The 14,702-nt window shown below is 38.0% G+C and overlaps 1 protein-coding gene across 4 annotated transcripts in view; it reads right to left on the reverse strand.

Moving 5' to 3' along the window:
• The window catches only part of SCEL (sciellin), a 105,869-nt gene that overhangs the window by 41,507 nt on the left and 49,660 nt on the right, over nt 1-14,702 (reverse strand). For all 4 annotated transcript variants that reach the window (XM_080799545.1, XM_080799543.1, XM_080799544.1 and 1 more), the window contains 6 exons: nt 13,758-13,838; nt 11,525-11,590; nt 8,497-8,556; nt 4,275-4,319; nt 3,264-3,323; nt 2,904-2,963 (listed from right to left, as the gene is read on the reverse strand). In XM_080799545.1, the coding sequence (XP_080655671.1) occupies nt 2,904-2,963; nt 3,264-3,323; nt 4,275-4,319; nt 8,497-8,556; nt 11,525-11,590; nt 13,758-13,838 (372 nt within the window). The remainder of the gene's footprint in view (nt 1-2,903; nt 2,964-3,263; nt 3,324-4,274; nt 4,320-8,496; nt 8,557-11,524; nt 11,591-13,757; nt 13,839-14,702) is intronic.

Genomic DNA, 14,702 nt, shown 5'->3' on the forward strand with positions numbered 1-14,702 from the left:
CCATTTTAAAAGTAAAAGTTCCCTTCAGGTATCAGTCTCAGGTATCAGGTATCAGGGAACATCAAAGTTAATCCCTCTAAGTCACCCAATTGCCCAGGTGTAGCTTTGCTTTCTTTGTCCTTTCAGGGACAGTTGGTGGGAAGCTAACTTTAATACATTTGTTGATAGACTGCCTTCTTTAAATTCTTTTTTTTTTTTAAGATTTTATTTATTTGACAGACAGAGATCACAAGTAGGCAGGGAGGCAGGCAGAGAGAGGAGGAAGCAGGTTCCCCACTGAGCAGAGAGCCCGATGCGGGGCTTGATTCCAGGACCCTGGGATCATGACCTGAGCTGAAGGCAGAGGCTTTAACCCACTGAGCCACCCAGGTGTCCCTAGACTGCCTTCTTTAAACATGAAAATCATTCATATCAGGGGTGGAAATCAGATTGTCAATATTTTAAATCTAAATGCTTCGGAGATTTTTTTAAAGAGATTTTATTTATTTACTCGAGAGACAGTGAGGAGAGAGTGAGAGCATGAGAGAAAGGAGCATTGAGGGAGAGGGAGAAGCAGACTCCCTGCTGAGCAGGGAGCCCAACTCTGGGCTCTATTCCAGGACACTGAGATCATGAACCAAGCTGAAGGCAGATGCTCAACCAACTGAGCAGGTGTCCCAACCTTTTGGAGATTTAGGCATGTCATTTTTAGCAAAAAGTTCAAGGTTCTGAAGTACCCTTGGGAAGGTAGAAATAACTCTAAGATGGCTCCAGTGCTTTATATAAACTGACCACAGACAATAAACCTTTTCCATGCAAATGGTTTAAAGCTATTAGGGAACATCAAAGTTAATCCCTCTAAGTCACCCAATTGCCCAGGTGTAGCTTTGTCATTTTCATCTGTCTCTGATTTCACTGTGATAAGACTATTGACATCTTAGTTTCTTTCAATATAAAAAAGAAGACAGAGAGGGAAGGCTAGAAGAAGGACCAGGGACTACAGACTGACTCTACCACGTCAGTGAGTTCAGTCATTCCTGCAACAGAAAGCCCGTTTATCACACATTACAAACCACATCTCTTTTCTCCTTGCCAGCCCAGAAATGATTTGCTTCAGATGCTCATCCTAATTTTTCTGTTTTCTACCACTTTGATGGACCCTTCCCAATTTCATTTTTTAAATATCTGAAATCTCATCTTTTCCTATAAAGCTCATATAACCACTCAGAGAGAATTGACTGTTTTCCCATTTCATCAGTTCTCCATGAGAAGAAAAATTTTTACCTGTAATAATACTTGCACATTGACATTGTAATAATATATCCTTAATAAGGATTCAGTATCTGTGAAATTATTATTGCCAATTATTTTCACATTATGATCACATAGACTTTAAGTGTTATCAGAGACAGTTGAGAATGCATCTGCCAAGATTGACTTGGAAAGCTAGAATACCATTCTGGGCACAGACTGGCACAGATAAATGGCTTTAAAACATAATCAAGACAATAGAAATAATTATCACATTAGGAAGGCAAATCTAATGACTAACCAAGTACAAGGTAAACAGCCAATCTGGGGGAAAAACGGTAGTGATTTTCTAAATCCTTACACTTTGTCATTCTTTACCATTCTGGGATTTTCTTTTTCTTTTTTTTTTTAAGACTTTATTTATTTATCTGTCAGAGAGAGAAAGAGAGAGAGAGAACAAGCAGGGGGAGCAGCAAGCAGAAGGAGAAGCAGGCTTCCCGCTGTATTAGGAGCCCAACCACGGCATGACCCTAAGATCACGACCTGAGTCAAAGGCAGACCCTTAACGGACTGAGCCACCCAGGTGTTCCTTTTCTGGGATTTTCTTTAATAAAACTGTCAGGAATTTTATTTCTTTCCATATAAAAAATAGAATCAGTCATGTAAGTCAACTTTCTAGGACTTCAGTATGTCTAGAACTGTAAGTCAACCTCTTTTTTTTTTTAAGATTTTTATTTATTATTTGACAGAAAGAGATCACAAGTAGGCAGAGAGGCAGGCAGAGTGAGAGAGGGGGGAAGCAGGCTCCCTGCTGAGCAGAGACCCCCCCCCAATGCAGGGCTCAATCCCAGGACCCTGAGATCATGACCTGAGCCGAAGGCAGGGGCTTTAACCCACTGAGCCACCCAGGCACCCCGTAAGTCAACCTCTTAAATGCTATCAGTTTAGTTACTAATCATTCACTAACACTTTTTATGATATAGAATAAGTAAAGGCATGACTCTTGACCCTGAGATATTTACAAATATATGTAAGATATACATATAAAGTGACTCAACAGAGATTCTAACTGAGAAGTGCCTTAGAGCATTATAAAGAAGGGGCGCCTGGGTGGCTCAGTGGGTTAAAGCATCTGCCTTCGGCTCAGGTCTTGATCTCAGGGTCCTGGGATAGAGCCCTGCATCAGGCTCTCTGCTCGGCAAGGAGCCTACTTCCTCCTTCCTCTCTCTCTGCCTGCCTCTCTGCCTACTTGTGATCTCTGTCTGTCAAATAAATAAATAAAATCTTAAAAAAAAAAAAAAAGACTTAACTGGAGACTAGCTTCCAGCATCAAAATGTCTTAGAGTAAATATAATTAGTTCATAAACCATCCTATTGTCCACTACTTGTAACAGCCAACTAGAGTTACTTCATTTTTAAATACAAAAGGGAACTTGGAGATCATCTGGGTCATGCTCTTCATTTTATGGGGTGAGAACAGAGGTCTGTAGAGGTTAAGTGACTTGCCCAGGGTCATCCAGATAGATGTGGGAGGCAGAGCCCGTTACCAAGATTTCCACCCATCTCCTGTTCCACCAGCCTGCCTGCCCCTTGTCCTGAGCAGGAGGTCAAACATAGGAAATGGCATATAGTCTAGGACTCAATCAAAGGGGCCTGTAAGAGTCACAGCTTACCCTTTGCTGTCTTTGTCTGTTCGAGTATTCATAAAAATGAGATTTTCAAGGCTTTTGGCTCTGTAAACACAAAGAAATTCAAATAAAAGACTACATATTGAAATAAAATTGGGTAGTATCTTGAGAGGTTAGATACAATAAACATTCTTCATGAATTGCTCATTTACTCTTATTGAATGGAAGAGCAGAAATCCTTTTGGGCAATTATGTCTGAACTAAATGTACAATTCTGAGAGCACTACTCCATCTGCTCGTACATTTCCATGCCAGAGGATACAACTCCCTTCCAGCAACCGTCTGAAAGTATAAAGCAAGCAATCTGGGAGATCATACTTTCAGGTTAGGGACAGATGCACTTACCTTTTCTCTGTTTGCTCTGCCTTAGGATTTGCTCTGAAGAGACCATCAAGACCTTGATTTCTTTAAATGCATTGAACAAAAAAAACCTCATCAGTGGTAACAGCAGATATGTAACTCTAGAAATATAGACCAGTTTATATTTCTATAGATAGACAGGAAATAGAAGCTGGGTGGGAAAGATGAGCAATAATTCTTAAATTTGCTTTATTTCAAATAGGTATTTTCATAGACAAAAATTTAAATTGCAGTGGACCTCGGAGAAAATAAGATAGAAAATACAAACTGGGGGTCCACACACAGCCAATAGGTCCGTGATGCATTGTATGGATTTCACAGAGTGTTTTGTTTTTAATGTGAGCCAAAGTTGATCCTCTGTCGTTATAGATGAAGAAACTGAAAAGCAGCACATTTAAATGAGTTGATCACTGTTGTTGGACAGGGTATGAACACCACACCTTTGGATGCTCTGAGCAATGAGCTCGTTTGACACTTACCTTGTTTCTGTGTCTCTCTGGTCCTTACCTATTTAATACGTTAGTAGGCAAAGTAACAGAGAGATAGAAAAAACTACACACACTTCCAACACAGACCTCAATTATTATAATCTTTAACGTGTGCAATTTCAAATGATTCAAAATTAAGGAGGAAAGTTTGACTATGACTGTAAGTGGCTTTTGTAAAGTATAAACCCGAGAACATTCAGTGACCAAACTAAACTCTGCCCACATACTTATATATTAATATTTCAGGAAGAGAACTGTGGTTTTCTATGTAACTGCCTTACTAAATAGAGTGTGAACATCAAAGATATTTTAATATTAGTATCTTTAGATTATAATAACCATTTATAGCAGTGATGAAATGATGATAATTCCTGCAAGCTTTTTATTCAAGACTTGTAGGCTATTTTTTAACTTATGGGAGTCCTCATACTCAAATACTAAAAAGATAAAAGAAGCCATAAAATCCAACTCAATAATAAAGGAAAAAATGGATTTTTTCAAATCTTACCTATTCAAGCTTTTGTTCATTTTGATGAGATTATCCAATTCTTCACTTTGGGAATAAACAAACAAACAAACAAAATCTCGTATCAGTAAAAGCCAGCCCTGAGTCAAAGAGCAGGTCCGCCTTAAACCACTGTTTCTGAGTTCCTGGAATACAATACATGCCACCAAAATCTTGTTTATCCTTCAAGGCTCTCTTCAGATGCCTCATCTCTAACACATAGTCCCCAGTCCTTCAACAGAATACAGTCCTCTAAATTTTTGGAAACCTTGCTGCATTTTGTTTTGTTGTTGTTGTTGTTGGGGTTTTTTGCATCTCCTTTATGGCAATAACACTACTATATTTTGTGATGTAGCAGCTGCATACTTCTGTTATGTTAATGTCCCTGCTCCTACATCTCTTTCTTTCACACACACACACACACACACACACACACGCACACACGCCCCACTTAAAATTTATAACTGTGTTTTACATCGGATCTTCTTCCGTCGTTAATACCATATATTTTAAACAGTAAGTATTTAATACAGGTTTTTATTTGAATCAACATATATAGGCACATTGACTAATTATAGATTCTATCTTTATACAATGTACCTACACAAAGTAGCTATAGGAAAATCCCTGTTCATCAGTAAGTCTGGCTGTTTTTTTTAAAACTTCATTCCAAGTCCGCTAAATTTGTGATCTTTTGTCTGTATTTGAGAACTGCAACTTTCTGGTTGCTTCCTGGGGAGCAACCTATTTAGGCTAAACCCCTGTGTTCTGGAATATCCCTTAGCATCATCTGAGCACAGGTCTCTCTTGCAAGAACGCAGTTTCAGTGGGTTTCTGGTTCCTGTTTGCCCCTGATAGCATTGTCTCTCTTTAACATTTGTCATCCCTTTGCCCCCATTTCTCTTGCCTTGCTAGTCTAGTTTTTAGATCCTACATCATAGTTTTCCCTTCTTCCTGCTCTAAATTGCACATTTTCTACACTTTCTCAATGTTCCTTCCTCTTTGTTCTGAGTCATCCCTGGTACTGACCAGTAGGCTATGAGTAGTTACATATTCAGGTCAGGGATACGTAGATCCCAACCCAGGATCCACCACTTATTAGCTGGTGACTCTGGGTGAGTAACCTAACCCCTTGCCCTCTCAATTTTTCCATCTGTCCAAAAAGAATGCTAATTGTACCCACCTGAGAAGAGAATCAATATGCTAATGAGTATAAAGTGTATAGCATGATGTCTGGCAAGTCATAAACTCTCAATTAAATTTGGCCATTATAGAAAACAGTTCCCAGTCTACTAAAATTTTCATTTAGTAAATGCTTGCTATATTTATTTTTTAAACTGCTTTTAGAGACATCAAGACTTTGGCTCTGGCTAGACAGGTATAGTTGCTGAGTCATATATGGGCTTTGAAGATGTCTGGCACAATGTATTGTCATAAAAGCTTAGAGACCCTAAAAACATGTTAAATTCACATAGGTGAATCCTTTCAAGAAATGTTACATATTTGGTGGTAGGATCAAAGGCTGAGGAAAAAATACTGAAATACAAATGCTGCTGACCCTGACAAAAAATAGGTTAACATACTAGCTAGTCCCTTGACACAATGCCTCATCATTGTTTCTTTCTTGAAATTCCACTGTCCAGCTCTGAGAGTATGAATCTGTCCATGTCTTCAAGGAAAAGAGCAAACCTAAGAATCCTGTAAAATGGTAGTCTCAGACCTTTCTGACTAGTATGAGTCACAGTGAAGTGATGATCAGAATTTGGGGTTGCTCATGTTTATCACAAATGAATGGGCATAAATCATGAGAAGACACTCTGTGGTAAATTAAACAAAATGGAGACAATATTCTCACTAAGAAGTTGGACTTTTAAAATGAACTTGTATCGAGGAAAGCTTCGGATATTAAATTTCACCATCTCATGTGCAGTAAATTAAATGTTCTTAATCAGATAGGAGTCCACTTCACACAGGAATATCACCAAGAGCAGCTCAGGGGATTAAAAGTTATTTCTAGTCCCCACAGATGGCCCACAGTGATGGTGGTTGGGTGTGTCCATCCAACAGACATTTCCCCCAGCCGTTGTCAGAGCAGTAACCTTTCCCTGTGAAGAATGCATCTTGCTGTGGAATTAGTTTATTGTGCCTACACAGAAGGGACAGAACTAACTGTGGTTCTTGTTTTTGTTGGCTTTGTGCCAAACCGTAATTTCTCTTCAGCATCACTCATATGTCTCTCTTTCAAACACCCCCATCACTCACCAAAAAACTGTTCAATCCCTCTTAAAAATAAAATATTACCTCAATAAGTGTAAATAGATAAAATAAGAGATCCAGGCTCTTAGACAAGAAAAATAGAAATGAAACATTCAGGATACTTTCTGGAGTCCCCTCCTGGATTCAGAGCTCCAATTAGTTTCATTTACACAGAAGAACTACCTGTCACTTCTGTTTCTTTTTTTTTCTTTCTTTCTTTTTTTTTTTTAATCCATTTGACAGACAGAGATCACAAGTAGACAGAGAGAGAGGAGAAAGCAGGCTCTCCACAGAGCAGAGAGCCCGATGCGGGGCTCGATCCCAGGCCCCCAGGATCACGACCTGAGCCAAAGGCAGAGGCTCTAACCCACTGAGCCAACCGGGTGCCCCGACGCTTCTGTTTCTTTTCTCAGGTCTTTTGGCTGAGACTGCACTACCTAATCACACTTAGCATTGCTGTATTACACTGAGCGAGGAGGATTTTTGTAGGAATGTGATTTAAATTATGGAATGTTTATACTCTAGGTTTCCTGCTGTTCATTATTCTTTACCGTAATCTATTATATAAGCACCTACTTTGCCTAAAGCATTGTGTCGGACTTTGCAAATGACTTATGGTCAATAGGACAAAATATTTGCCCAAAGAGATTAAAGAGATGATAGAGAAGATGAAGTATTTACATAGATACCATGAAATAACAACAAATATGATTAGTTGTTTTAACACATAAATAGCTATTAGAGCTTAGAGAAACAGAAGTCACATCTCCCTGAGTCATTCTGGGAAGAAGACTCAACAGAGGAAATGATATCTGATCCAGATCTTGAAAAATAGGTAGGGCTTGAATGGATTGACACAGTGGCCTTGAGGCTAGGAAAAATGGCCATATGGGTGGAATGGCATAAACAAAGGCAAGATATCTGGAAACCATAGGAAGAAAGTGGTTTAATTTGGCATTGCATGTGGGGTAAATGTAAAGGCAAAATCAGAAATAACTCTGGAATGTTAGGTTGGAAGGAGCCAAGTTAACAAAGGTTAAATGTAATTAAATGGGCAATGGGGAGCCGGCGAAACAGTTGTTCTAGTAGAATTTCAGGAAGAAAACTCTGGCAGTGATGGTTTAGGGGAGGAAATGGTTAATTTAAAATGGCTTAAGAGGAGAACCTGGGTGGCTCAGTGGGTTAAGCCTCTGCTTTCTGCTTTCACCACCCCCCTCCCCCATTGCATCAGCTCTCTCCTCAGCGGGGAGCCTGCTTCCCCCTCTCTCTCTGCCTGCGGCTCTGCCTACTTGTGATCTCAATCTTCTCTCTCTCTGTCAAATAAATAAATAAATATCTTTTAAAAAATGGTTTAGGAGAGGAAAGACTGAGGGAACGTAAGTAAATCTGGATAGCTAGTCTAATAATCTATGATGGAGTCAATGCAGATTTGAACTGGGGTGAGGCCATGTGGGCAGGAGGAGAATTTTAGACGTTTTATGCATATATGCCTGATACTACATTGAGAGGAAAGACATGGAAGAATCAAGAATGATTCCAGAAAGGTGAGCTTGGCTGAAGGAGAGAACAGAAAGAAGTTAGGAAATAGCGCACTTGGGAAGGAAGGTAAATACGGCCTAGGACATTCTAGTGAGGGTTCTGGGAAGATAAATAAGCTGAGATCTGAACCAGCAACATAAATACAGGACAAGGACTTGGAACAAGGTCAAAACCACAAACAGCTGAGGTGAAGGGGATGAGTATAATCACCAAAAGACAAAGCAGAGGAAAAAGAGTATTGATAAATGTCCATCTGACCCACTTTTCAGGGACACTTATCTAAAGAGACTGATTCTTTCTTCTTTTAAATTATATAGAGTAAACAGCATGGGAATCTTGTTTATATCTGGAACTTCTAAAGGTACTGGTTAAGCTTTTTTGAAACATAAAGAAAGGAAAAACACAAGTTCAAAAATCTCTGAGCACTTACCCCTTGTTAGTTTTCTGAAGTGAAGTGGCCACTTTGATGATGTTCTCGAGATCCTGACCCCTTCAAAGGATGAAAAGGAAACACAAGTCAATGATAGTAGAGCCATCTTTGAGGTTGTCTGAAATTTTTATGTTTTCAGTAAAGAAAACAATAGTCCATGTGTTCAGGAATTATTGAGTTTAACTGCATACTGAAATAGTTCTATCATATCAGCTCATGGGGTTTATAGGTGTGGGTGTGCGCACATGTGGGTGCACACTCCCCCCCACGCCCCTGTCCCCCCAACCCCAAGCCCCACAGCAGTCATTTCACGGGGCATTGGCTCTGCCATCTAGTGCTCACTGAAATAACTACAGTTTCTCCTAAACACATTGGCTTCTCTCTAGCTCTATACTTAGAGGATATGGAAAAGAAAGCAGAGTTAGCTACTCAACTAAACACAGAAGTGTGTTCAGACATTTTTTTTGACCAGAGCCAAAGAGCATTAAGCAACATATCCAGATGATTAATTCATCCCTCACATGTGGTGAAAGTATCTGTCTTCTTAAGCTTCCAAAGGGAAAATACATCTTAAACTACAGGTTATTTGGAAGCACCTGACACAGAGGGGTTGAATCCACACGAATCTCCCTAGTGATCATGGAGAGGAATAATTGGGAACATTCTCATTGATGTTCCTGTAATTAGGAACTGTGTTTCACAGCAAAGGAAACAGTCAACAAAACAAAGAGGCAACCCACGGAATGGGAGAAGATATTCGCAAATGACACTACAAAGGGCTGATATCTAGGATCTATAAAGAACTCCTCAAACTCAACACACACAAAACAGACAATCATATTAAAAAATGGGCAGAAGACATGAACAGACACTTCTCCAATGAAGACATACAAATGGCTAACAGACACATGAAAAAATGTTCATCATCACTAGCCATCAGGGAGATTCAAATCAAAACCACACTGAGATACCAGCTTACAACAGTTAGAATGGCCAAAATCAACAAGACAGTAAACAACGTGTGTTGGAGAGGATGTGGAGAAAGGGGAGCCCTCTTACATTGTTGGTGGGAATGCAAGTTGGTGCAGCCACTTTGGAAAAAAGTGTGGAGGTTCCTTAAGAAATTAAAAATAGAGCTTCCTTATGACCCTGCAATTGCACTACTGGGTATTTACCCCAAAGATACAGATGTAGTGAAAAGAAGGGCCATCTGTACCCCAATGCTCATAGCAGCAATGGCCATAGTTGCCAAACTGTGGAAAGAACCAAGATGACCTTCAACGGATGAATGGATAAGGAAGATGTGGTCCATATATACTATGGAGTATTATGCCTCCATCAGAAAGGATGAATACCCAACTTTTGTATCAACATGGATGGGACTGGAAGAGATTATGCTGAGTGAGATAAGTCAAGCAGAGAGAGAGTCAATTATCATATAGTTTCGCTTATTTGTGGAGCATAAGGAATAACATGGAGGACATGGGGAGATGGAGAGGAGAAGACGGTTGGGGGAAATTGGAGGAGGAGATGAACCATGAGAGACTGTGGACTCTGAGAAACAAACTGAGGGTTTTGGAGGGGAGAGGGGTGGGAGGTTGGGTGAGCCTGGTGGTGGATATTATGGAGGGCCCGTATTGCATGGAGCACTGGGTGTGGTGCATAAACAATGAATTCTGGAACACTGAAAAGAAATTAAAAAAAAAAACAAATAAAAATTTAAAAAAAAAGAACTCTTTCACAAACAATGTCTCATAGAAGGTTAATAGGGTTCCATGAAGAAAGAATTTTGCAGTCCAGTAAATTTGGGAAATATAACCAACTTTTGGAGATTCAGAATGTATATAAGCACATTGAAGGTTCTGAAGAAGTCCTGTGGTAGAGAACTGTACTTTGTTGTGTCTCCTAAATGGGTCAGCCATGAAATCCTTCTTTCACAGAACATGCATTGACATCTTGGGGCACATGGGACACAGCTTGGGAAATGCTGAGATGTGATTGTACTTGAAGTTACTAAGTACAAGGTAAACATGATTCTCCCCAAAGGTAAGGTATCCATGTGATGTATGTTTCAAACTCAGACTTTTCTGAGAATCAGGGGAGATAACAAAAAAAAACCCCAAAGTACACAAGTTTTGAACTTTGAAAAATCATTGATCAAAATGGATAAGATGGTAAATTTAATGTTATATTTTTACCATAATAATTAAAAACTGGTTTATCATACTGATAAACCTATAGAATAACATTATTTAAAACTAATTTTAAAAATAGGGTTTTTTGGGGGGCACCTGGGTGGTTCAGTTGGTTAAGCGGCTGCCTTTGGCTCAGGTCATGATCCCAGGGTCCTGGGATCAAGCCCCACATAGGGGTCCTTGCTCAACAGAGAGCCTGCTTGTTCCTTTACCTCTGCCTGTGGCTCTACTTGTGTTCTCTCACTATCTCTCTGTCAAATAAATAAATAAAATCTTTTTTAAAAATAAAACATAAAAATAGGGGTTTTTTCTAAAAAATAAAAAAAATAATAAAACCAGGATATAACCAAATTCTATACTGAACCAGATGGGATGAGTAAGACAATGGGCATAAATCAGGACTGTTATGGGGAAAGCTTATCCAAAGATCAATACTATTTGTGAGCCTTTTTCTGATGATGTGGGTAGAGCTGGGTATGGCCTTATTATACAGCCAAGTCTAGCAAAGCTTTTGTAGAACAAGTTCAGTAAAATGACTATATTTACACCTATTCATTTAAACACCAGCACAACTGTATCACAGACCTTGGGACCTGATTCCCAAATGCTGGGAATCAGACAATTATGGTTGCTTTCTTAATGTAAAGCTAAGAATAGAAATAAAAGGAACAAAATTCTGTAGGTACATATAAAAATATTAATTACCCACTATATTGAAGCGAGCTGGAGGACTGATTTTGTCTGTTATTAATTGTCTTGTATTTTTAAGTATTTTAATAAGACAAACATTATCATTTCAACAATTACATAGATATAAATAGAGATCATTTTACCTTATATTTCTTTCAGCAGATCTGTTGGTTTCTGTATTTACACTTGGTTTAGGTGGACATATTTGCCTATATTTTCAAAGTTAAAGATAATATCTGTTAGGTAATAAAAACACTTCTCTGCTAAATATAAATTTTTAAGGAAACACTCATGTTCAAAAAGATCACAGGGTGTTGGATCAATAGCACTGCTTGAGATAACAAACCTCACTTTAGCTCTTATGGTTGGCTAGAACTCAGCCATTTCTTATTTGAAATTCTGAAGTCTATTGTAATTTGTAATTTAGCTTATCTCTTTTAATATATTTTCAACCACTAGATATATCTAAAAATATCTGTCCTAAATGTGTTTATGTTCATCTTATTTTAGTCTCCAATCATCAATAAAGCATTTTCATACTTCTCTCTTAAGGCTCTTTTTTGTTATTAGGCATCAAATGAAAGATTTTTTTCTTAAAGACTTATCCTTTTTGAATATGATCCAAAATGCATTTGCTCAGATAAGATGGGAAATATCTTAAGTTTCTAATATACAAAGTTAATAGAACAAGTTTATGAAATTAGGTTCTGTCACAATTTATGACATGAGGTTTTTATGTGTTATTTTCCTAAGTATCTGATTGACCTACTTATATATTCTTGCTTGTTCTCAAAAACCTATATTCAACTGTTTTTTGTCCTCCTGAGGACATGTGTTAATTACATAGGAAACACTTCCCTTTCATATTCTTTCATTAAAATCATCTTGCTGTGATTAAAGTAATCAGAGTTTAAAACATGCAAGTTGTCCTAATTTTATTTTTAAGATCACTGGTAGAAGAAAGAAATTAAAGTAATAAAAATGGATTAGACCAATTCCCGTGAAATTTAGCTTTTTTAAAAATTTACACAAGATTATCACTCTAGAGTTGCTGATTTTAGACTAGAATTTAGATAGTACTAAAGCCAATGTACTTGAGGCCCCCTAAAAATTCCTATTCAAATTAAAATTTAATTGCTCAATACTACAAAAGGAAAAATAATATAAGATAAAAAACTCAAGTTATTTTAAGAGTATAATTATAATCATTGCACAAATAAAAAGTGATAAATTTGGTCTATATTTTTCATTAATTCAATGAAGAAGTATTTTCTTGGCTCATTAAAAGGAAAAGTAATATCTTCTCACCCTAAGGACAAAATTTCAAAGATTCTGAGAAGTTTCACTGAATAGAAATTCAGACCTCGGTTTTTAACTCAATAGGCTTAACACCTAATGCTACATAGTTCTGCTGCCCAGTCAGCATTTCCTAGCTGAAGTTACCCTCTTCCCAAAGAATAGTTCTAGAATTTTCCTTCATGTTGTCAACAAAAATCACCATCAAAATGTAAAAATACAAAAGAATCAAAGGCAGGCAATCAAGTGGATCTAATGTATTCAGTCTTCAATGAGATATTTTTTAAATCTCACAATGATTATGGAAATGTGCGACGTACGTCTTGTAAAACAGCTCAAGATTATTAAACAGTTTAACAGAAACACGCGGGAAATTTTTCAGATCTTTGAATTTGTTTCTAAGTATTAATTATAGAGTGTCAGAGATTCAAAATGAAAAAACAAGTCTGTCTTTTTTCCCTTGATTCAGAGAGCTTTTTTAATTGTAATAGTTTTGAAATAAATTGCAAATTCCTTAGCTAAAACAAGATTAAAAACCTACCTAAAAGTATTTCTAAAATAAGGAGGGTTTGAGCAGTAACACAAAGTTTTAAGAACATCTTTCATCAGAAAATATAGCTTTTCTTTTTTTTTTAAGAAAATATAGCTTTTATTAGGAAACTTAAGTGTGTACACACACACACACACACAGTTTCTATCTAGATTACATATGTCAAATACTATATATGTATACATATCTATGTGTGTATATACACAGGGACAGAAAGAAAGGGATTCCTTATATAATGCTTCCTCATACATAAATTAGAAGAAACCAGAGGATAAACATTTTCTGGACATGAATACTGTTCAGCTTCTATCTTGAAGGTGTATCCATAAGACAGGATGTGGCTATAAGTATTCAAAGGCAAACATAAATACGCACTTGTGTTGGCAATTAGAAAAGCTTTACAAGTGCTTCTTCTGTGAATGTGTGCACAAAACATACCCACACTTTGCACAAAACAGGTCACAATTCATTTGCTTTCATTTCTTTAACTTCTTCATTTGAGCAAGAAATTCTGGAATGCCAGGTCTCACCTATTCTCCTGTCTTAGCTGGTTAGGAGATGAAACAGGAGAACTGGGCTTTGGAGGTATTGGAGGGTGAACAGTTGGTTCCCTTTAAAACAGAAAACAGCAGTTCATTTCACCATGGAGACATGGCAAATTTTAGCATCTATTAACTGAATGTACTTATGGCCTATATGGAAATAACTCATGCATCCTCCACACCCTGCCCCACGCCTTGCACAAGGTAGCTGAAAGGCTAGAGTCTATACAACACTAAACGTAAGAGGAGTCAAATATTTAAATTACAGGTATTTTCAAAGCTCATTTAATCAGATTTTTGGAAACCCTATCCCCTTTCACTATAGTTTGAAATATAATGTGTCCTTTTAAAAGCTTAATATTTTGCTAGACTATCTAGCTCAAGCTGTGGCATTTTGGGTCAGCAGCGCATGAGCATAGTAAATGGTTCTTGGGCATTAACATATAATCTTCTTTAAGAATTATGTCAACCATCAGGCTGCTATGGAAACAGCAAGAAAGGTTTTCAGTTTCACAGACCTCAAGATAAAGTTGATTTGAAGCTCTTAACTAAATCTGACTTAAATACTGGCAGCACAGGCCAGTTTGCTGCTAGCAAAGCAAGTATATACTGTCAGCCTAAACTTTCCAACCAAGAGCCAAGGCAGACTCTGAGCCAGTGTGATTTGATAACCTAGGAACTGCAGACAGGCAATTATGTCCATCATTTGGATGGAGTCAGTACCTTACCCAGGTCATGTCACCCCACCCCCACCCCCACCACTACCACCCTAGAAGCTCCCTATTAAATTCCATACCTAGTTAAAGTACATTTGTGATCTCGACTCCAGGTACCCCTCTGGCTTCTGCCGCATGCTAAGTGAACACATAGGCTCTGGAGTCCAGCTGTCTGAACTGTCAGAGCTATGTGATAATGGGTCAACCTGATTTCATC

This window comes from Martes martes (genome assembly GCF_963455335.1).
Source record: "Martes martes genome assembly, chromosome: 3".
Lineage (NCBI taxonomy): Eukaryota > Metazoa > Chordata > Mammalia > Carnivora > Mustelidae > Martes > Martes martes.